The sequence below is a fragment of the Theropithecus gelada genome, chromosome X (assembly GCF_003255815.1).
Source record: "Theropithecus gelada isolate Dixy chromosome X, Tgel_1.0, whole genome shotgun sequence".
Lineage (NCBI taxonomy): Eukaryota > Metazoa > Chordata > Mammalia > Primates > Cercopithecidae > Theropithecus > Theropithecus gelada.
Window position 1 is genome coordinate 10,851,307 of NC_037689.1, and position 22,575 is coordinate 10,873,881.

Here is a 22,575-nt window from a genome sequence, read left to right on the forward strand (position 1 = left end):
CTAGGGACTCTGCCCATTTAGTCCGTTTCAGCAAAAATCCTGTCAAGTCAGTTTAGCCAGAATCCCCCTGCCCCTGAGGTTTCCTCCAAGTAATTTCCCATCTTCTGACCCCCCGCTCCTACTCCCTGACTACAAATCCCCACTTGTCCTTGGTGGAGTTGAAGTCGATCCTAATATCACTCTCCCACCACAAGACCCCATTGCAGTGGTCCCTATACATATCACAGTAGTCCCCCTCTGTGTAAAATCGTCCTTATGATCTTTTTTTATTTTCAGAGACAAAGTCTCACTGTGTCACTCAGGCTGGAGTGCAGTGACCCAGTCCTAGCTCACTGCAGCCTCAAACTCCAGAGCCCAAGCAATCTTCCTGCCCCAGCCTCCTGACTAGCTGGGACTACAGGTAGACACCACCACACTCAGGTTTTTTTTTTGTTTTTTTTTTTTTGTTTGTTTGTTTTTTTAATTCTCTACAGACACAGGAACTTGATATGCTGGCCTAATTTTTGTATTTTTTGTAGAGATGGGGTTTCGCCACGTTGCCCAGGTTGGTCTTGAATTCCTGGGCTCAACCAATCCTCTTGCCTCGGGCTCCCAAAGTGCTGGGATTACAGGCATGAGCCACTGCAGCCGGCCCTTCCTTATCGTCTTTAATAAGTGCAATAAATACTTGTTTGCTTTAACATTTCCCTGTGTCTTCAGTCTCCTGAAGTTTTATATGCCTGACATTTCCTTACTCCACCAAATATAAAAATTCCTTTCTTTTGCTGGGTGCAGTGGCTTACCCCTATAATCCCAGCACGTTGGGTCGCCAAGGCAGGCAGATCACTTCAGGTCAGGAGTTTGAGATCAGCCTGGCCAACATGGCAAAACTCCATCTCTACTAATTTTGTACTAGAAGTACAAAAATTAGCCTGGTGTGGTGGTATGCGCCTGCAGCCCCAGCTACTCAGGAAGCTGAGGAGGAGAATTGCTTGAAACTGGGGGGCAGAGGTTACAGTGAGCCGAGATCATGCCAGTGCACTCCAGCCTGGGTGACAAAGCGAGACTGTCTCAAAAAAAAAGAAAAAAAAATCCTTTCATTCAACACTTTGGAGTTATTACACCATTGTATCCTTGCCTCCAGTGTGGTGTTTGAGAGATCCGATAAAGTTTTAAATATTTTTCCTTTGTAAGTAACCTGCTATTTCTCTCAGATCATTTAAAAAATATTTTTCTTTGTCTTTCACAGTTTTTCATTTCACTGTTCCTGTGTGTGTGTATGATGATCCCTTTAAATCTTAAGACATTTGTCTAAATCTGAGAAATTCTCACTCATTACCTGTTTAAGCACACTCTCCTTTTTAGTGACTATATTCTCTTCTTATAAGGCTACTATTAGATATGTTTTGATATTTATTCTTCGATCCTCCCTATTAATTTTCTTTTATTTACTTCTTCTCTATCCATTACCAATTACTTTAATGAATTCTTTAGACTCATTTCCTCAGCTCAGTAATTGCTTTTTCAACTATATCAGTTTTAATATCCAACCTACTCCAATGAGTTATGTATTTGAGCAGTTAATATTTTCATATCCAATCTATCCAATAGGTTTTCTTTTTATTTATGTATTTGAGACAGAGTCTTGCTCTTTCGCCCAGGCTGGAGTGCAGTGACTCGATCTTGGCTCACTGCACCTCTGCCTCCTCCAGAGTCCAAGCAATTTTCCTGCCTCAGTCCCTTGAGTAGCTGGGACCACAGGTATGTGACACTATGTCAGGTGAATTTTTGTATTTTTAGTAGAGACGGAGTTTCACCATGTTGGCCAGGCTGGTCTCAAACTCCTGATCTCAGGCGAGCTGCCTGCCTCAACCTGTCAAAGTGCTGGGATTACAGGAGTGAGCCACTGTGCCCAGCCTTTTATTTATTTATTTATTTATTTATTTTTAGACAGCTTCACTGTTGTTGCCCAGGCTGAGGTGTAATGGTGTGATCTCACCTCACTGCAACCTCTACCTCCCAGGTTCAAGTGGTTCTCCTGCTCCAGCCTCCTGAGTAGCTGGGGTTACAGGCGTGCACCATGACAGCCAGGTAATTTTGTATTTTTAGTAGAGATGGGGTTTCACCATGTTGGCCAGGCTGGTCTCAAACTCCTGACTTCAGGGGATCCTCCCGCCTCGGTCTTCCAAAGTACTGGGATTACAGGTGTGAGCCACGGCGCCTGGCCTGTGCGATTGTTTTTCTATATAACTCTTTGTGCCTGGGAAGATGTGTCAGCCCAGACACCCCGCTTGAGTTTCAGGGTTTCTGGATTGATAGGTCGTAGGATATGAAGCCTCTAGAGCTGAGCTGAGCCAATTCTTTTTTCCAGCCCCTAGCCTATGAGCTTCTACAGAAGCTTACAGAATTTCTGCCTTACAGTGTGGAGGGAGTCTATGGGTGAGGGATACTGGTTGTAATTGCGTAGCTCATAGGGTAGAGGGAGAGGTAGGAAAGGAATGCTCAGTTACTGGCCAGCTTTGATGAGTCTGCACTTTTTCTAGGAGCTTTCCAAGCCCACTATTCCATAATGTTATCACGCCACTTTGGGCTAGCACTGGGCCAGCCCTGCCAAGTGTTTGCTCTATACGTTTACAGAACAGGTAATAGCCTTCCAGAAAAGAAGGAGAAAACAAGAATGCAACTTAGAAAGCTCCCCCTGGGCTGATCCTCTGTCTGTGGCCTCTGACCTTTTCCCACTTGAAGACATGTCATCCCCCAGTGGGGCCAAACCATCAAGGGTTTTGTTACTGGTAACTGTTCTGAACTCCCAAATAGCTGGGATTTCAGGCACCCACTACCAACCCCTAGTAGAGACGGGGTTTCACTCTGTTGGCCAGGCTGGTCTCGAACTCCTGACCTCAGGTGATCCACCTGTCTCAGCCTCTCAAAGTGCTCAGATTACAGGTGTGAGCCACAGTGCCTGGCCTTTTTTTTTTTTTTCTTTAAAGACAGTTTCAGTATTGTTGCTCAGGCTGAAGTGCAACGGTGTGATCTTACGTCACTGCAACCTCTGCCTCCCAGGTTCAAGTGATTCTCCTGCCCCAACCTCCTGAGTAGCTGGGGTTACAGTTGTGCACCACCACACTGCGCTAATTTTTGTATTTTCAGTAGAGATGAGATTTCACCATTCTGGCCAGGCCGGTCTCAAACTCCTGACGTCAGGTGATCTGCCTGCCTCGGCTTCCCAAAGTGCTGGGATTACAGGTGCAAGCTATGACGACCGGCCCAGTCTTTCTATTTTCTATCTCTGGAATTTCTTCTTCTTCTTCTTCTTCTTCTTCTTCTTCTTCTTCTTCTTCTTCCTCTTCTTCCTCTTCTTCCTCTTCTTCCTCTTCTTCCTCTTCTTCCTCTTCTTCTTCTTCTTCTTCTTCTTCTTCTTCTTCTTCTTCTTTTTTTGAGATGGAGTGTCGCTCTGTTGCCCAGGTTGGAGTGCAGTGGCACGATCTTGGCTCACTGCAACCTCCACCTCCCAGGTCCAAGTGATTCTCCTGCTTCAGCACTGCTAGTAGCTAGGATTACAGGCATGTGCGACCATGCCTGGCTAATTTTTGTATTTTTAGTAGAGACATTGTTTCACCACGTTGGCCAGGCTGGTCTCAAACTTGTGACCTCAGGTGATCCACTCACCTCGGCCTCCCAAAGTACTGGGATTACAGGCATGAGCCAACGCGACTGGCCTATCCCTGGAACTTCTATTGGATGAACGTTGAAACTTCTGGGATCTATTCTCCATTTCCCTTATTATTTTCATTTCATACTTTCTATTTCGTAATGCTTTTCTGCTATACAGTGAAGTAGTGACATGCCTGAACACATTTTTTCATTGGGTTGTTCCAGTTTCTCTTATTGATATGCAAAAGCTTTGTTGTATGTTAGAGATGGTTACTATTAATTTATTGCGGATCCTTCACCATTTTCCCCAAAATTTGCTTTTTAAACAGTTGTTTATGGTGTCTTTTGAATTAGATGATAGTTTAACTTTTACATCTTTAACTATGTCAGATTCATTGTTTGTAGCGTTGGTGTAATGTCAGGAAGTGCCTATGCCAACTCAAGATGTCTTACATGGTAGTATTTTCCTAAATTTTCATCTAGTTCTTTATGACTTCACGTTTTCACATTTACGTCACTGAATTTTTAGAATTTATTATTTTATGTGGTTCAAAGTAAGGATTTAATCTTCATTTTTTCAAATGGATAGACACTTGTCAAGCAATCATTTATTATACAACCCATCATCTTTTGCCCCTATTTGGAAATGCATGCTGAAGTTTGCATATAGATTAGTCTGCTTCTTAACCTTTTATTTTGTTTCACTAATAAATGTTTCTGTGTGTATTCATTTTTGATTGCTGCTGTAACGAATTTTCAATAGCTTAGACAACGCTGGGCACGGTTGCTCACGCCTGTAATCCCAGCACTTTGGGAGGCTGAGACCGGCAGATCGCTTGAGGTCAAGAGTTCAAGATCAGCCTGGCCAACATGGCGAAACTCCCCCTCTACCAAAAATACAAAAATTTGCCGGGTGTGGTGGCACGCAACTGAAATCTCAGCTACTCAGGAGGCAGAGACAGGAGAATCACTTGAACCCGGGAGGTGGAGGTTGCAGTGAGCTGAGATCACCCCACTGCACTCCAGCTTGGGCAACACAAGTCAGACTGCATCTCAAAATGCATATATATATGTGTGTGTGTGTGTGTGTGTGTATATATATATATATATATATGACAATCTTTGGAAAAGAAGAATAAGGTGGGAGGAATGGCTCTACCATATTTCAATACTTCTTATATAGCTACGGGAATCAAGACTGTGTAGTATTGGGAGAAGAATAGACACATAGATCACTGGAACAAAATAGAGAACCTAGAAATAGCCCCATACTGATTTTTTACAGAGAGACAAAAAGAAGGAAGGATCGTCTGCTTAACAAATGGTGCTGGAGCAGTTTCATATCCATAGGCCAAAAAAAAAAAAAAAAAAAAAAAGAAGAAGAAAAACAAACAAAAAAAGACCTAATCTTCAACCCTTTATACAAACAAACAAACAAACAAAAACAAAAAAAACTCGTGTATCATAGACTTAAATCTAAAATATAAAACTAAAAAAAAGCTTTACAAGAAAGCATAGGAGAAACGTCTGAGATCTAGGGCATAGTGAACAGTTCAAAAAGCATAATCCATAAGGAAAAAAATAAATGAGATTTCATCCAATTTAAAACTTTAGCTCTGCAAGAAATATTGTTTAAAATGATGAATAAAAGGGTATGACCTGGGGGAAATGTTTGCAAGCCACATATCCAAGAAAGGACTCACATCCAGAATATATAATGAATATGTAAACTACTCTGAAAACTCAACGGTAGACTGAACGTGGTGGCTCAGGCTTGTAATCCCAGCACCTTGAAAGGTTGAAGTGAACAGAGGGCAGATCCCTTGAGGCCAGGAGTTTGAGACCAGCCTGGGCAACATGGCGAAAAAACCGTCTCTACTGAAAATACAAAAGTTAGATAGGCGTGATGATGCCTGCCTGTAATCCCAGCTACTTGGGAGGCTGAGGCATGAGAATCGCCTGAACCTGGGAGGCAGAGGTTGAAGTGAGCCAAGATCATGCCACTGCACTCCAGCCTGGGTAACAGAGTGAGACTCTGTCTCAAGAAAAATAATAATAATAAAAAAAACCTCAATGGTAAAAAATATAAACAAATAATCCAACTAGAAAATCATGAAAAGATGTGAACATACATTTCACTGAAGAGGAAAGAAACAAATAAGCACATGAAAAGATATTCAACACTCATTTGCTTCATTAGATACAAATTAAGACCATGATGAGGTATCACTACACACTTATTACAATAGCTAAAATAAAAGACATAGTGACAACACCAAATGGTGACAAGGATGCAGAGAAACTGGACATCTCATTAAGTGCTGCTGGGAAGGTAAAATCTTACAGCCACTCTGGAAGGCAGTTTAGTAGTTTCTTATAAAGCTAAACATGCAATGACCACACAATTCAACAATTACACTTCAGAGAAATTAAAATTTATGCCCACCCAGAAACTTGTACATAATTGTTTATAGCAGCTTTACTTGTAATAGCCAGTAGCTGGAAATAATCAATATGTCCTATAATAAGCAAATGGTAGAACTGTGGTACTTCCATACCATGTAATACCACTCAATAATAAAAATGAACTATTGACTGGGCCCAGTGGCTTACACATGAAATGCCAGCACTTTGGGAAGTCGAGGTGGGCAGACTACAATGTCAGGGTTTGAGACCAGCCTTGCCAATATGTTGAAATCCCGTCTCTACTACTAATACAAAAATTACCAGGGTGTGGTGGTGCACGCCTGTAGTCTCAGCTACTTGGGAGGCTGAGGCACGAAAGTCACTTGATCCTGGCAGGTGGAGGTTGCAGTGAGCCGAGATCGTGCCACTGCACTACAGCCTGGGTGACAGAGCAAGAATCTGTCTCAACAACAAGAACAGCAACAATGAACTATTGATACACAAATATTAATATCTTGGAGGAATCTCCATGGAATTATGCTGAGTGGCATAAGCCCCGAAAACGTTACATACTATAAGATTTCATTTGTACAGCATTGTAGAAAAGACAAAATTGTGGAAATGAAAAAGTGTTTAGTGGTTGCCAGGGGTTAGGAATGGTGGATGGGAGGAGAGTGAGTATTACTAAAAATGAGTAGCACAGGGGATAGCATTGTGGTGATGTAAATGTTCTGTACCTCTTCTTCTTTTTTTTTTTTTCTGAGAGGGATTCTCACTCTGTCACCTAGGCTGGAGTGCAGTGGCAGAATCTTGGCTCACTGCGACATCTGCCTCCCAGGTTCAAGTGATTCTCCTGTCTCAGTCTCCCATGTAGCTAGGACTACAGGCACCCACCACCTCACCTAGTTAATTTTTGTATTTTTAGTAGAGATGGGTTTTCTCAGTGTTGGCCAGGCTGTTCTCAAACTCCTGACCTCAAGTGATCCGCCCACCTTGCCCTCCCAAAATGCTGGGATTACAAGCGTGAACCACTGCACTCGGCCATGTTCTGCACATCAAAACATTTTCACTGAATATAGATGCCATTACATTCTCTTACTTATGTTACAAAGCAAAAGGCAGGTTCAAAAACGTTGTTCTATCATGTATCAAGTGAAAAAAACATATATTTTTGTATCAACTGAAAAACACATATATTCCACAAAAAGATTTTGAAGACACATGGGAGTGGAATGTGCCTGCATTAAGAGCAGAGGACCACCTGTCTCCAGCTGGCTCCCAGGGACCACCGAAAACAGCTGCTACCCTCAGAATGACAAGATGGCCTTCTGAATGATTTCACTGGACTCTCGAATCTCATCCTCCTTGACCACCAGCAGAGGCGAAACCTGATGATGTCACCATGGGTTGGCTTGGCCAGAAGTCCATAATCTCGAAGTCGTAGACATACCTTCCAAGCATCACAATCTTTGTTTTCTTGAATAACAATAGCATTTAATAATTCTTTTCCTCCCCGGCACAGTGGCTCACGCCTCTAATCCCAAAATTTTGGGAGGCCGAGGCAGGTGCATCACCCGAGTTCTGGAGTTCGAATCAACTGACCAACATGGCGAAACCCCGTTTCTACTAAAAATGCAAAAATTAGCTGGGAATAGGGGCACGTGACTGTAATCCCAGCTACTCAGGAGGCTGAGGCAGGAGAATCGCTTCAACCCAGGAAGCAGAAGTTGCAGTGAGCCAAGATCGCGCCATTGCACTCCAGCCTGGGCAACCAGAGTGAACCTCTCACTCAAAATAAATAAATAAATAAATGAATAAACAACATAATCATTTTCCTTTTACGGCAGTCACAACATCAGAAGGTAGCTTCACGGGTTCGTTTCTTAAGATAATACCCTTGAGATAAAAACCTTGCATTTTCAGCAAGGTTTTCTTCTTCTAAAACCTCAGGGGCTGCAATGGCCACTCAGCAACCTAGTGGATTGCCACCATATGTGGACCCATGTTCCCCTGGCTTAATGGTGAGCATTATGTCATCATCCCACAGCATCACAGACACAGAGTGTCAGCCCCCGGAAAGGGCCTTTCTGATCAACAGCCAGCCATCTACCAGTTCTGGCCAATCCTATCTGAATTTCATCAGCAATGAACAGAACTAAGCTGGGAGCACGAGATGGGATGAGAGTAAGTTAAAAATACCACAAAGCTTACTGTTCTTATGGAGATTCAGCTGGTCCTCTCCTTTCCTCTCCTTTTCTTTTCTCTCTTTCCTGTATTCATTTATTTGACAGTCTTGCTCTGTCGCCCAAGCTGGAGTGCAGTGGTGTGATCTCAGCTCAATGCAACCTCCGCTTCCCGGGTTCAAATCATTGAGTGAGCCCAGGAGGTCAAGACCAGCCTGGGAAACATAGCAAAAGGCAGGGTGGTGCATGCCTGTAGTCCCAAGGCCGAGGCGGGAGGATCGCTTGAGCCCAGGAGGTAGAGACCAGCCTGGACAACATAGCAAAACTATCTCTACTAGAAAAATTAAAAATATTAGTGGGGGCGGGATGGTGTGAGCCTGTAGTCCCGAGGCCAAGGCGGGAGGATTGCTTGAGCCCAGGAGGTCGAGGCCAGCTTGGACAACATAGCAAAATCCCACTTCTACTAACAACAAGAACAACAACAACAAAAAATAGCGTGAGCAGGGTGGCTCACCCCTGTAGGTCCGAGGCCAAAGTGGGAGTATTGCTTGAGCCCAGGAGGTCGATACCAGCCTGACCAACATAGCGAAAGCCTGTCTCTCCTAAAATAAATAAATAAATAATAATTAAAATGAACAGGGCCAAATGGCACACGCCTGTAGTCCTGAGGTCAAGGGGAAATATCACTTGAGTCCAGGAGATTGAGGCCAGCCAGGGCAACTTGTCGAAAGTCGGTATCTACTAAAAATAAATAAATAAATAAATTTTAAAAAGCGTGGGCAGGGTGGCGCATACCTGTAGTCCCGAGGCCGTGGTGGAAGGATCTCTTGAGCCCAGGAGGGGTTGAGGCCAGCCTGGTCAACATAGAGAAACTCGGTTTCTACTAAAAAAAAAAAAAGGAAAAAAAAAAAAAAAAAAAACATGGGCAGGGTGGTGCAAGCCTGTAGTCTCAAGGCTGCAGTGGGAGGATCCCTTGAGCCCAGGACGTTGAGGCCAGCCTGGCCAACATAGGGAAACGGTCTCTATTAAAAAATAAAAAAACAAAAAATATTAGTGGGGGTGGGGTGGTTCACGCCTGTAGTCCTGAGAACGAAGAAGGAGGATTGGCCAAGGCGGATGTAACCAATACCACAATCACATCACATAAGTAAGTACATTTTCCTCTCTCCAGGGCTACAGGTAAAGGATGGTAATTTTGCACACCACACTTAGATTCCCTTTCAAAAATGTAATCAGAGGTTGGAGGGCTTTGGACTGACTTTTTCCGTTGCAACAGATATAGAAGCCACTGAAGAATGAACATCACGACTAAGTACAGCAAAGCTCTCTGCAAATGTGCTAGTTTGGAAAACATTGTGTCTTACAAGTAGAAAAATCACAGATCCGACAATTTTTTTCTTCTCTCTGTTCAAACAAGAATACAGATGTTTAACCCAAGATCCAGGGACAGTCTTCAGAGAGATCAAAATCTCCTGACGGCACCTGAGGACCACCCACTTTGTCTCAGTGGCAACAAAGTGTGGCTGGAAGAGGAGACAATATTCTGCAATGTCACTGCCCAAGGATGATGAACGAATCAGGGCAGTTAGTGAACTCCATCTGGCCAATCAGAAGTCAGAAGTGTAGGTGGAACAAGGAAAGCTGATGTGGCTTCTATTAGTCCAGCCTCCAGGGACAGAATCTTCTCAAAGTTAGGGTGGAGACTCTGATTTTCCCACCTAAAGCATCCCCAGGGATTGGCTACTAAGTTCAGAGTGTGCGTGCTCTGTCTTTCTGTTTCTGTTCTTCCGCAGAGTACGCATGCTCTGATATTCTCTTTCGATTCTTCCAAAATTTGAGTAAGCATTCGCTGATTTTCTTTTTCCATTCTTCCTACCCCTCCCCTCCTCCAAGATGCATTTGTTATCTAGTTTTAATAAGGAGTGTGTATGAGGCAGGTCGCCATCTCAAATCCTTTCTGTCAGTTTCTAACTTTTTCAGGTATGGGATTTTTCCTGGAAACCCTGTAATAACTTAAGAAAGTTGGGCCGGGCGTGGTGGCTCACGCTTGTAATCCCTGCACTTTTGGAGGCCACAGCTGGTGGATCACTTGAACCCACGAGGCAGCGGTTGCAGTGAACCAAGATCACGCCACTGCACTCCAGCCTGGGCAACAGAGCAAGACCTTGTCTCCTTGTCTAAAAAAAAAAAAAAAAAAAAAAAAAAAGAAACCTCACTGAAATCTTTCCTGCCGGGCTCAAGTGATCGTCTCACCTAGGCCTTGAGACTACAGGTGCACACCACCTGGCTTCTGTTAAGGTTTTTTTTTGTTTGGGTTTTTTAGTAGACATGGTTTCGCCATGTTGACTAGGCTAGTCTCAAGCTCCTGGGCTCAAGCAATTTGCCCATCTTGGCCTCCCAAAGTGCTGGGATGGTACAGGCCTGCTCCACCACCCCCAGCTAATTTTTTGTATTTTTTGTAGACACGGGGTTTTGCTATTTTTCCCAGCCTGGCCTCGACCCCCGGGCTGAAGCGATCTGCATGCCTCGGTCTCCCAATGAGATGGGATTACAGGCGTGAGCCACTGCCCCTGGCTGAGTGCTGCATCTTGAAACGCCCCACATTCTCTCTAAGTGTTGGTGGGCTCTTGTAGTCTCAGAAGTTCTAGCTCTCTTCCTTTTTATAATTTACAAATCACCCAGTAATAACCTCTGGACCAGTTCATATCAGTGATGCTCATTTCTCTTCAACAGAACAGAACCCCCTATCCCTCTGCCTGATCAGATCCATCACCAGAGAGACCATGTTATCTCTGGGACTTACTTCCCTTCCTTTATTTATTCAGTGGGGGTGTCAGAACGCCCCCACTCGATACAATTACACAGTCACATCCCTGCCTCCCCAAGAAGGGTCTAGGTAAGCCTAGCCCCAGGGAAAGTACTGACAACATTAGCTAAACCCCTCTCAAAGACTCAAGGCTGCTTTGCCCTAAGGAAACCTGCTATCCCCAATCAATACTTCTCCCAGAGATCGCTGGTTCCCTGTTGTCATCTGATTTCTCCCCATGTCCTTACTCAGGGACAGATAAGCCCCTGATGGAGAAATGCAGCACCTGATTCCAGGTGACTGAGTGTGGCCAGCCGTCACTGATTTCTCCCTCCACAGGACCAAAGGTCTTGCACCTGGAAAGTCTCAGGCAGTTTCTCTTGCAGGTCAGACTACTCCCAGTGCCATGAACAGCGATGACGCCTTTGCAAGGAGACCTAATGTTGGTGCTCAAATACCAGAGAAGATACAAAAGGTGAGGTGACCTGGAGAGGGTACAGTAGTGGCCCAGGGGACAGTGTGGGGTGAGCAGGTTTCTGAGGAGGGAAGGACAGAGATACTGGGGACCAGGAGCAGGGTCTTGGGGGAGATCTGGACCCTTGGGAGCCTCCCACCCTTGCTCTGTCATCACCTAGCATCCCTGGAGACAAGTCTGTGACCTTGCACTTCATTTGGTGACTCTCAGTCCATTCTGGAAGGTGGGAAGAGAGCCAGCCAGCAGTATTAAAGCCCTACTGTGTGGCAGGGGAGAAGCTAGGGTAGGTCTCCGATGTTGTCTCAGTTAGCCATGGCATCAACCAAGGACGGATTATCATCCCCACTTCCCAGATCCAGCACACAGGAAGCAGCTCCAGCTGAATGGCAGACATGCCTAGCTGAGTCACTGCCAAAATTTCTTTTTCTTTTTTTTTTCTAGGCTTTTGATGATATTGCCAAATGCTTCTCTAAGAAAGAGTGGGAAAAGATGAAATACTCGGAGAAAATAGTCTATGTGTATATGAAGAGAAAGTATGAGGCCATGACTAAACTAGGTAACAGAAAGTTCTAGGTACAGATAAGACTAGGGACACATGAGCATCCCTTTTCCTGTTTCGGCTACTTCTTAGGCTGCAGAAAGTACTCCACATCTTCCTTTTGTGCAGGGAAAAATCACAAGGCAGCTTCTAGGTGTTCTGCTCTTCCATATCCTGTCAGGGCTGAGGGCAGGAACTGGCCACAGTGGAGCTCATATCTGGATCCTGCATGTTTCTCTCCCATAGGCATCTTTTCTGATGAGCCCAACTGTCTCTGTGGCATCCTGGAAATCCCCAACCCCCACCCCAGACACACCCAGCCTACCTTCTCTCAGCTTGTCTCTCTCTCTCTTTTTGAGTCAGAGTCTCAGTCTGTCACCTAGGCTAGAGTGCAGTAGTGCTATCATAGCTCACTGCAGCCTTGAATTCCTGGCCTCAAGCAATCCTCCCGCCTCAGCCTCCCAAAGTGCTGGTACTACAGACATGAACCACCATACCAGGCCTAAGCTTGTCCCTTAAGTAATAAACATTTTGCTTCTTTCTAGGTTTCAGGGTTACCCTCCCACCTTTCATGCATAATAAACGGGCCACAGACTTCCAGAGGAATGATTTTGATAATGACCGTAACCGCGGGAATCAGGGTGAGTAGATGGGAAGGGGCTGGAAAGGGTCTTCTGAAGCCCAACTGCTTTTCAGCTCAGCGACCTGGGAAAGATCCTCAGGCATTTGTTCCCTCACACACACAAGTGCTGAGTGAAAAAAAAATCGCATGCAGAAAGTTAACTATAGAGGCCATTCATATAAAATTTTAAAACATGTAAAACAAGAATATATATTTTTGTGGATAATAAGTAAATGGTAAATGTATACAAACATGAATGTGAATAAAAAGCCATCAAATTAAGGTGACTGACTGTAAGTGGAGGAGGGAGGGAGGGCAGGGATTGGTGAGTGCTGCACAGACAGCTTCAGTCGTGACTTGTTGATAGTGTGTTTTGTTTGTTTTTGAGATGGAGTTTCGCTCTTGTCGCCCAGGCTGGAGTGCAATAAAGCAATCTCAGCTCACTCCAAATTTCACCTCCCAGATTCAAGTGATTCTCCTGCCTCGGCCTCCCGAGTAGCTTGGGTTGCAGGCACCCGCCCCCATACCCAGCTAATTTTTTTATTTTTGGTAGAGATGGGGTTTCACCTTGTTGGCCAGGCTGGTCTAACTTCCTGACCTCAGGTGATCCACCCGCCTCAGCCTCCCAAAGTGCTGGGATTACAAGTATGAGCTACCACGCCTGGCCTGTTTGTAGTATTTCTAATATTTTGAATAAATAAATCAGACCTAATATATCTGTGGGATAATGTTGAGATCTGACTGGACTCAATATTATTTCCTATACTTTTCTGTGTGTTTGAAATATTTCCTTTTTAAAGGACATGTTGTTCTTCCTAAGCACTGTTAATGAATGAAAGGGCAGTTAAGAAAATGTTACAAGTGAAAAAAAAAAAAAAAAGAAAGAAAATGTTAAAACTGTAGATCTGCCAAAAACTTCCAGAGTTTGTTTCATTAACAGCATGTAGATTGGATAGGTATCTTAGGAGTGAGGGTGATGAACACACTATGTAATAAAGATCGCTGTTTTTCTGTATTTTATCAAAACCAAACAGTCTTCTCATTCCCAAACAACCCTAATTCTCCATGGTGAGCTTGGAAGAGAGTTTGAAAGAGTGATCCCTCATCCAACACACAGAGAGCTTTCCCACTTCTCAGTGAGCAGAGATAACATAGGGTGAAAAAAGACAGGTTCTTGCATAGAGATCTTTGTGCATTTCAGGACTATTAAGGGGACATATGTGTTTACTTGCTACAATTATAAGACAAGGTCAGAATGTCCAAACTGCCTCCAATAGACCTATTACTCCCCATCTACACAGGCAGATTCTACAATCCCCCACAATCACTATAAGAGATCTGAAAATCCAGTGCTTGAGTATCTGCCAAGTTTTTGACATTAAAGGAGTGTCTTTATACTGAAAATATTTCAGAGCCACTGGACTAAATCATCCATGGTTCATCACACATTTAACAGCTTAACTGACATACCATAAGATTCACCCATTTGAAGTGTACAGTGATTTTTAGTTGTTGTACATCTTAAGTGGATACAGTTCAAGTTCCCAACCAATCAATTTAATTGTTTGGGAAAAAGTAAAATATATATAATGGAATAAGATGAGACTGTGGTGGGGTTTAGTTCCCACGTGATAAAAAATGAGATGGATAATTCTGAACTGATGCCACAGATAAATGCACCAACCATGACTAAACAAAATTCAGAAGCAAATCTCACATAACTCCTCAGTAATGAGTGGACTCATAACCCTCCGCTGCAAAATACCCTGATGTGACAGAAGTCTCTGTAGAGTTTGGAAATCTTTCCCAACAAAGAAAAATTCTGATGTATTCTCTTTCAGTTGAACGTCCTCAGCTTTCAACTTTCAGCATGCTCCAGGGAATCTTCCCGAAGGTGAGTATCTCTCAAATCTAAAGGACCAGAGAACCTTTGTCCCTTCACGGATGTGAACACCGGTAACAGTGGGAGAATTTAAAATATGCCCTCACTGCCTCCTCCTCCCCATGTCTATCACAACACCTGATGTAGCATCGACAGCTTGATAATACTAAGAGTTGTGATCCTTAATACTTCTTTTGTTTTCATAGTGATGCCAGATACTATTTTAAGCAGTTCACATAGATTAATTTATTTAATCTTTAAGGAGACCTCTATGACATTGTTTCTATTATTATCTCCAAATAATAAAGAGTCACGCACTTCGATTGTCATCCATATAATAGCCATGTGAATTGGCGCAAATCTTCTAAGTTCTCTGAGCTCCAGATTCCTGGTCCATGCATTGGAAGTAAAGAATCATAGTTCATGTTACAGATCATAGTTATCAGCAACATAATAATAAAATGAGGCTATCGGGGTACAGAGATGTTAAAGAATGTTCCTGAGGCGCAGTGGCAGTGGTAGTCTAATTCAGTGCTCCAAGCCATTTAAAGCTCATTCACGTTTGCATTTGTTTATGAGATTTAGATGTTGCTCACTAGGGCTTTACCCCATAGGGCCTGCTGGTGCTTCTGTTTAGACACTCACTCTCACAACAGGAAGGACCAGCTGACCTCTGCTCTGTAACTGGGGCCACTCACATGGCCTAAGAGTCCCTTTGACTGTTGACCCTTCCCTATGTGAGCTCTTTGAGGGCCCTGTCTGCACCTGGGGCATCCAGGAAGCCCCAGTCCCAGCCCAGGGGATCCCTCAGAGGCCCTTGAATGAGTGATCCCACAAGTGCAGATTCAACTCTGGTTTAGAGGGTAAAGGAATGTGGAGGATCACATTCCTCCAGAAAGGTGTTAATTGCTATTATTACTACATTTAAACAGTGTGTACATCTCAGAGAGGACTTTCCCTTAGCCTATTTTATATGTATTGTTCTCTATTTCATAAGTGAGGGAGCTGAATAACAAGTAGCTTAAGGACTGGGCGCGGTGGCTCACGAATGTAATCCCAGCACTTTAGGAGGCCGAGGCGGGCAGTTCACGAGGTCAAGTGATCGAGACCATCCTGGCCAACATGGTGAAACCTCATCTCTAGTAAAAACACAAAATGTAGCAGGGCGTGGTAGCGCCTGTCTGTAGTCCCAGATATTCTGGAGGCTGAGGGAGGATAATTGCTTGAATGCAGGGTTGGATGTTTCAGTGAGCCCAAGATGGCGCTAGTGCACTCCAGCCTGGCAAGAGAGTAAGACTGTGTCTCAAAAAAAAAAAAAAAAAAATTATTAATAGCCTACCAACCAAAAAAAGTCCAGGACCAGATGGATTCACAGCTGAATTCTACCAGAGGTACAAGGAGGAGCTGGTACCATTCCTTCTGAAACTATTCCAATCAATAGAAAAAGAGGGAATCCTCCCTAACTCATTTTATGAGGCCAACATCATCCTGATACCAAAGCCTGGCAGAGACACAACAAAAAAAGAGAATTTTAGACCAATATCCCTGATGAACATCGATGCAAAAATCCTCAATAAAATACTGGCAAACCGGATTCAGCAGCACATCAAAAAGCTTATCCACCATGATCAAGTGGGCTTCATCCCTGGGATGCAAGGCTGGTTCAACATTCGCAAATCAATAAACATAATCCAGCATATAAACAGAACCAAAGACAAGAACCATATGATTATCTCAATAGACGCAGAAAAGGCTTTTGACAAAATTCAACAGCCCTTCATGCTAAAAACGCTCCATAAATTCGGTATTGATGGAACGTACCTCAAAATAATAAGAGCTATTTATGACAAACCCACAGCCAATATCATACTGAATGGGCAAAAACTGGAAAAATTCCCTTTGAAAACTGGCACAAGACAGGGATACCCTCTCTCACCACTCCTATTCAACATAGTGTTGGAAGTTCTGGCTAGGGCAATCAGGCAAGAGAAAGAAATCAAGGGTATTCAGTTAGGAAAAGAAGAAGTCAAATTGTCCCTGTTTGCAGATGACATGATTGTATATTTAGAAAACCCCATTGTCTCAGCCCAAAATCTCCTTAAGCTGATAAGCAACTTCAGCAAAGTCTCAGGATACAAAATTAATGTGCAAAAATCACAAGCATTCTTATACACCAGTAACAGACAGAGAGCCAAATCATGAATGAACTTCCATTCACAATTGCTTCAAAGAGAATAAAATACCTAGGAATCCAACTTATGAGGGATGTAAAGGACCTCTTCAAGGAGAACTACAAACCACTGCTCAGTGAAATAAAAGAGGACACAAACAAATGGAAGAACATACCATGCTCATGGATAGGAAGAATCAATATCGTGAAAATGGCCATACTGCCCAAGGTTATTTATAGATTCAATGCCATCCACATCAAGCTACCAATGAGTTTCTTCACAGAATTGGAAAAAACTGCTTTAAAGTTCATATGGAACCAAAAAAGAGCCCGCATCTCCCAGACAATCCTAAGTCAAAAGAACAAAGCTGGAGGCATCACGCTACCTGACTTCAAACTATACTACAAGGCTACAGTAACCAAAACAGCATGGTACTGGTACCAAAACAGAGATATAGACCAATGGAACAGAACAGAGTCCTCAGAAATAATACCACACATCTACAGCCATCTGATCTTTGACAAACCTGAGAGAAACAAGAAATGGGGAAAGGATCCCCTATTTAATAAATGGTGCTGGGAAAATTGGCTAGCCATAAGTAGAAAGCTGAAACTGGATCCTTTCCTTACTCCTTATACGAAAATTAATTCAAGATGGATTAGAGACTTAAATGTTAGACCTAATACCATAAAAATCCTAGAAGAAAACCTAGGTAGTACCATTCAGGACATAGGCATGGGCAAAGACTTCATGTCTAAAACACCAAAAGCAACGGCAGCAAAAGCCAAAATTGACAAATGGGATCTAATTCAACTAAAGAGCTTCTGCACAGCAAAAGAAACTACCATCAGAGTGAACAGGCAACCTACAGAATGGGAGAAAATTTTTGCAATCTACTCATCTGACAAAGGGCTAATATCCAGAACCTACAAAGAACTCCAACAAATTTACAAGAAAAAAACAAACAACCCCATCAAAAACTGGGCAAAGGATATGAACAGACATTTCTCAAAAGAAGACATTCATAAAGCCAACAGACACATGAAAAAATGCTCATCATCACTGGCCATCAGAGAAATGCAAATCAAAACCACAATGAGATACCATCTCACACCAGTTAGAATGGCAATCATTAAAAAGTCAGGAAACAACAGGTGCTGGAGAGGATGTGGAGAAATAGGAACACTTTTACACTGTTGGTGGGATTGTAAACTAGTTCAACCATTATGGAAAACAGTATGGCGATCCCTCAAGGATCTAGAACTAGATGTACCATATGACCCAGCCATCCCATTACTGGGGATATACCCAAAGGATTATAAATCATGCTGCTATAAAGACACATGCACACGTATGTTTATTGTGGCACTATTCACAATAGCAAAGACTTGGAATCAACCCAAATGTCCATCAGTGACAGACTGGATTAAGAAAATGTGGCACATATACACCATGGAATACTATGCAGCCATAAAAAAGGATGAGTTTGTGTCCTTTGTAGGGCCATGGATGCAGCTGGAAACCATCATTCTTAGCAAACTATCACAAGAACAGAAAACCAAACACCGCATGTTCTCACCATAGGTGGGAACTGAACAATGAGATCACTTGGACTTGGGAAGGGGAACATCACACACCGGGGCCTATCATGGGGAGGGGGGAGGGGTGAGGGATTGCATTGGGAGTTATACTTGATGTAAATGACGAGTTGATGGGTGCTGACGAGTTGATGGGTGCAGCACACCAACATGGCACAAGTATACATATGTAACAAACCTACACTTATGCACATGTACCCTAGAACTTAAAGTATAATAATAATAAATAAATAAATTAATTAATTAATTTAAAAAAAAAAGGTAGTTTAACATTGTTGGTCAGTGACACATCCCAATGCAACCAGAATTGTTATGAGTACCACCTCACTTAATTCCACATTCAATGTTGGTGCCTTTGTAGGGTGGTATGTCATATCTGCTTTCTTTGCTGCCTGCATTAATTTCAACAAACCATTTCTTTACCTCTCCCTTCCCTGTACTCATCTCTCTACTCCATCTTTCCCAGCAGTGTTTTGTAGCCTCCCTATGTTTTTACATTTACTCTCCCAGGAGCTGTCTACAAGCTTATATGGGATGCCTTGTACTTTATAGAAGCTCTTCCTTTTGTAGACCTTGTGAATTCTAAGAATGCCATTTTTCTCCAGATCTTTTGTATACCAAACTCTCAATTACATGGAGATTTTTACTGTTCGCAAGAGTATCAGTCTTAAAAGAGTGTGAGGATAACCATTCTAGCCCGGGCGACCCCATCCATTCAGGCCAATCCTTTTGCTTCTAACTTGCCAAGTTTCTCCTAATTTAGGCATGTGTAACTCTCCCAGCGTTTTTGAGAACATTGATTAAGATAATGCATGTGAAGACGCTGTGTAAGCTCAAAAGCACTATAGAAATGTGACTGATACTGTTTATCTGTGACCTTCATATTATAAAGATCATGCCCAAGAAGCCAGCACCAGCAGAAGAAGGAAATTATTTGAAGGGAGTGTCAGAAACATCGGGTCCAAAAAATGATGGGAAACAGCTGTGCCCCCCGGGGAAAGCAAATACCTCTGAGAAGACTAACAAGAGATCTGGTAAGAGGAAACAGTTCGGGAACAACCCCTCTGGCTTCCCTGGCTATGTTCAGGTGTGTGGACTGGGTGTGTGGCATGGATCCCAGACAAGCCTGGGTCCAGGCTGGGCTGAGGAGCTCACCCAGCTCCAGATGAGATGCTAGACATGACTTCCAGAGACACAGACTGGAGTTGTCATCCATATAAAAAACCACGTGACTTGGGGCAAGTCTTCCAAATTTTCTCAATTCCAGATTCCTAGTCCATAAGATGGAAATAAAGAATCGTAGTTCATAAATTGTTTGGAGGCATTACATTTAATCTAGAAGCCTGATGACATGAAATGTGCTCAAGCAATTCTGTCTGTGATAACCCGGAATCATATCTTACTCAGCTCAATGCCTGATACCCAATACAGGTGTACTTCAGAGATATTGCAAGTTCGGTTCCGGACCACTGCAACAAAGAGAGTCACACACATTTTTTTTTTGTTTGGTTTCGCAGTGCATAAAAACATTATGTTTACACTACACTGTAGTGTACTAAGTGTGCAAGCGTTATGTGTAAAAAGGTACATACCTTAATTTAAAAATAATTCATTATTAAAAATGCTAACAATCTTCTGAGCTTTCAGGGAGTCATGCTCTTTTTGCTGGTGGAGGGTCTTGTCTCAGTGTTGATGGCTGCTGGCTGATCAAGGTGGTGGTTGCTGAAGGGTGGAGTGGCTGTGGCAGGTTCTTGAACACAACAATGAAATTTGCCACATCGATTAGCTCTCCCTTTCATGAAGCATATCTCTGTAGTATGTGATGCTATTGGATAGCTTTTACCCACATTAGAACTTCCTTCAAAGTTGGAGTGAATCCTCTCTAGCTGTGAAAGTTTTAGATGTCATCTTCTTCCAATAAAAAGGCTATTTTATCTATATTGAAAATCTGTTGTTTAGTGTAGCCACCTTCAACAGTGATCTTAGCTAGATCTTCTGGATAAGTTGCTGCAGCTTCTCCATCAGGGTTTGCTGCTACACCTTGCACTTTTATGTTATGGAGACAGCTTCTTTCCTTAAACCTCATGAACCAACCTCTGCTAGCTTCACACGTTTCTTCTGCAGCTTCTTCACCTCTCTCAGCTTTCATGGACTGGAAGAGAGTTTGGGTGTTGCTCTGAATTAGACTTTGGCTTAAGGGAATGTTGTGGCTGATTTCATGTTCTATCCTGACCACTCAAACTTCCTCTATTTCAGCAGTAAGGCAGTTTTGCTTTCTTATTCGTGTGTTTACTGGAGTATTAGTTATAATACTAATACTTTTCCTTTGCATTATATACTATTATTTCCTTCAAGAACTTTTCATTTGCACTCACAGCTTGTCTGTTTGGTACAAGAGGCCGAGTTTTCAGCCTGTCTTGGCTTTCTGCATGCCTTCCTCACTCAGCTTAGCCATTTCTAGCTTCTGATTTAAAGTGAGAGACATGTGACTCTTCCTTTCATTTGAACACTGAGCAGCCACTGTAGGGTTGTTAATTGTCCTAATTTCAGTGTTGCTGTGTCTCAGGAAATAGGGAGGCCCGAGAGAAGGAGGAGAGATGGGGAACAGCTCATCGGTGGAGCAGTCAGACCACACAACATTGGTCGATTAAGTTTGTCATCTTCTGTGGGTGCAGTTCCTGGTACCCCCAAAGCAATTACATAGAACAGGGTGATTATAGTCAATGATAACTTAATGGTACATTTAAAAAAAAACTAAAAGAGTGTAAATGGATTGTTCGTAACACAAGGATAAATGTTTGAGGGGATGGAGACCCTATTTTCCATGATGTGATTATTACGCATGGCATGCCTGTGTCAAAGCATCTTACATACCCCATAAGTATATACACCTACTGTGGACCCACAAAATAAAAAACAAAAATTATTTAAAAACACTAAAAAGCAACAAAAATCTTTGCAATAATAACCTCAAAACTCACTGATGACAGATCACCATAACAGATATAATGGTAATGGAAAAGTATAAAATTGGTGAGAATCTCCAAAAAAATATTGTGGTATCTGTGAAGCAGTATGAAAATGAAGTGCCATAAAACAAGGTCTGCCTGTGTGCCCTTAACAAATATGTGCAGCATGAAAGGAGGTATCCATGAATGTTCCTGTAAGTGAAGAGGTTGGGAATCTAAACCTGACAACAGAAGGAACCAGAAGCTGAAACTTTAATTGGCATTTGGCCTATATTGGTGTGGGTCTAAGATTTCAGATTCTAAGCCAGATGATGTGAAAAACTGGATGAAGGAGGCCCATGGGCAGTTGGTGCGGAGGGTGGCATCTCCTTTTTTTAGAAAACAGAGCCTAACACTCTCCAATCTACCCAACCCTCATCTTCCAACTGTTCCCTATCATAGGACCCAAAAGGGGGAAACATGCCTGGACCCACAGACTGTGTGAGAGAAAGCAGCTGGTGATTTATGAAGAGATCAGCGACCCTGAGGAAGATGACGAGTAACTCCGTAAGTGAACCTTCAGCTCATCCCCCACATCCTTGCAGATGTGCTGTTCTGTTACGGTACCGGTATCCCATCTTGTCACTTGTTCCCCAAATCATTCCCTTCTCGTAATTTTCTAGGGTACAGCTTTGAGGCTGAATGATGAGATTTCCCATGCTCGCTCTTTCTTTCCCTTTCTTTCTTTTTCTTTCTTTCTTTCTTTCTTTCTTTCTTTCTTTTTCTTTCTTTCTTTCTTTCTCTTTCTCTTTTGTTTTGAGAGGGAGTCTTGCTCTGTCACCTAGGCTGGAGTGTACTGGCGTGATCTTGGCTCACTGCAACCTCTACCTCCCTCCTTCTTCAGCCTCCTGAGTAGCTGGGATTATAGATGTGCAACACCACACTTGGCAAATTTTTGTGTTTTTAGTAGAGACGGGGTTTCACCATGTTAGTAAGGCTGTTCTTGAACTCCTGACCTCGTGATCCGCATGCCTCAGCCTCTCAAAATGCTGGGTTTACAAGCGTGAGCCACTGTGCCCGGCCTTCCCATGCTCTTTCTACTCCCTGCCCTGTATATCCAGGGATCCTTCCTACGTAGGATGCTGTGGGTTCCCAAACCCCAGGTCAGCCCTGATATGTGGGCCACACCTTCCTCTAGCCTAGGAATTGATAACCCAGGCGAGGAAGGTACTGTGGCATGAGCAGATAGTTCACTTCGAGGAACCATGGAAGGCATGTGTAAGTCCTGAGGTAGGGCAGAATCGGAGTGTGCA

At 43.1% G+C, this 22,575-nt stretch overlaps 1 protein-coding gene and 1 pseudogene across 4 annotated transcripts; one reads left to right on the plus strand and one right to left on the minus strand.

Moving 5' to 3' along the window:
- Window positions 1-7,346: 7,346 nt before the first annotated feature.
- LOC112616322 lies at window positions 7,347-9,525 on the minus strand (annotated as a pseudogene).
- Window positions 9,526-11,434: 1,909 nt separating this feature from the next.
- Window positions 11,435-21,825, plus strand: LOC112615349 (protein SSX3-like). Of its 4 annotated transcripts, none has more exons than XM_025371931.1 (7): window positions 11,435-11,503; window positions 11,664-11,786; window positions 11,945-12,059; window positions 12,587-12,682; window positions 14,505-14,557; window positions 19,207-19,348; window positions 21,725-21,825. In XM_025371931.1, the coding sequence occupies exons 1-7, from the start codon at window positions 11,435-11,437 to the stop codon at window positions 21,823-21,825; spliced, it is 699 nt and encodes a 232-aa protein (XP_025227716.1). The 4 variants fall into 4 exon arrangements, with proteins under 4 accessions (XP_025227716.1, XP_025227717.1, XP_025227718.1 ...); XM_025371932.1 differs by lacking the exon at window positions 11,664-11,786 and adding an exon at window positions 20,881-20,950 and having other exon boundaries at window positions 21,717-21,825; XM_025371933.1 differs by lacking the exon at window positions 11,664-11,786.
- Window positions 21,826-22,575: the final 750 nt, after the last annotated feature.

Bases quoted from the DNA above. Each gene is read 5' to 3' on its own strand.
- LOC112615349 (XM_025371931.1), top strand. From the start codon at position 11,435: ATGAACAGCGATGACGCCTTTGCAAGGAGACCTAATGTTGGTGCTCAA. The intron at 11,504-11,663 runs GTGAGGTGACCT...GTCATCACCTAG, and splicing joins TACCAGAGAAGATACAAAAG to CATCCCTGGAGACAAGTCTG. The intron at 12,683-14,504 runs GTGAGTAGATGG...ATTCTCTTTCAG, and splicing joins CCGTAACCGCGGGAATCAGG to TTGAACGTCCTCAGCTTTCA.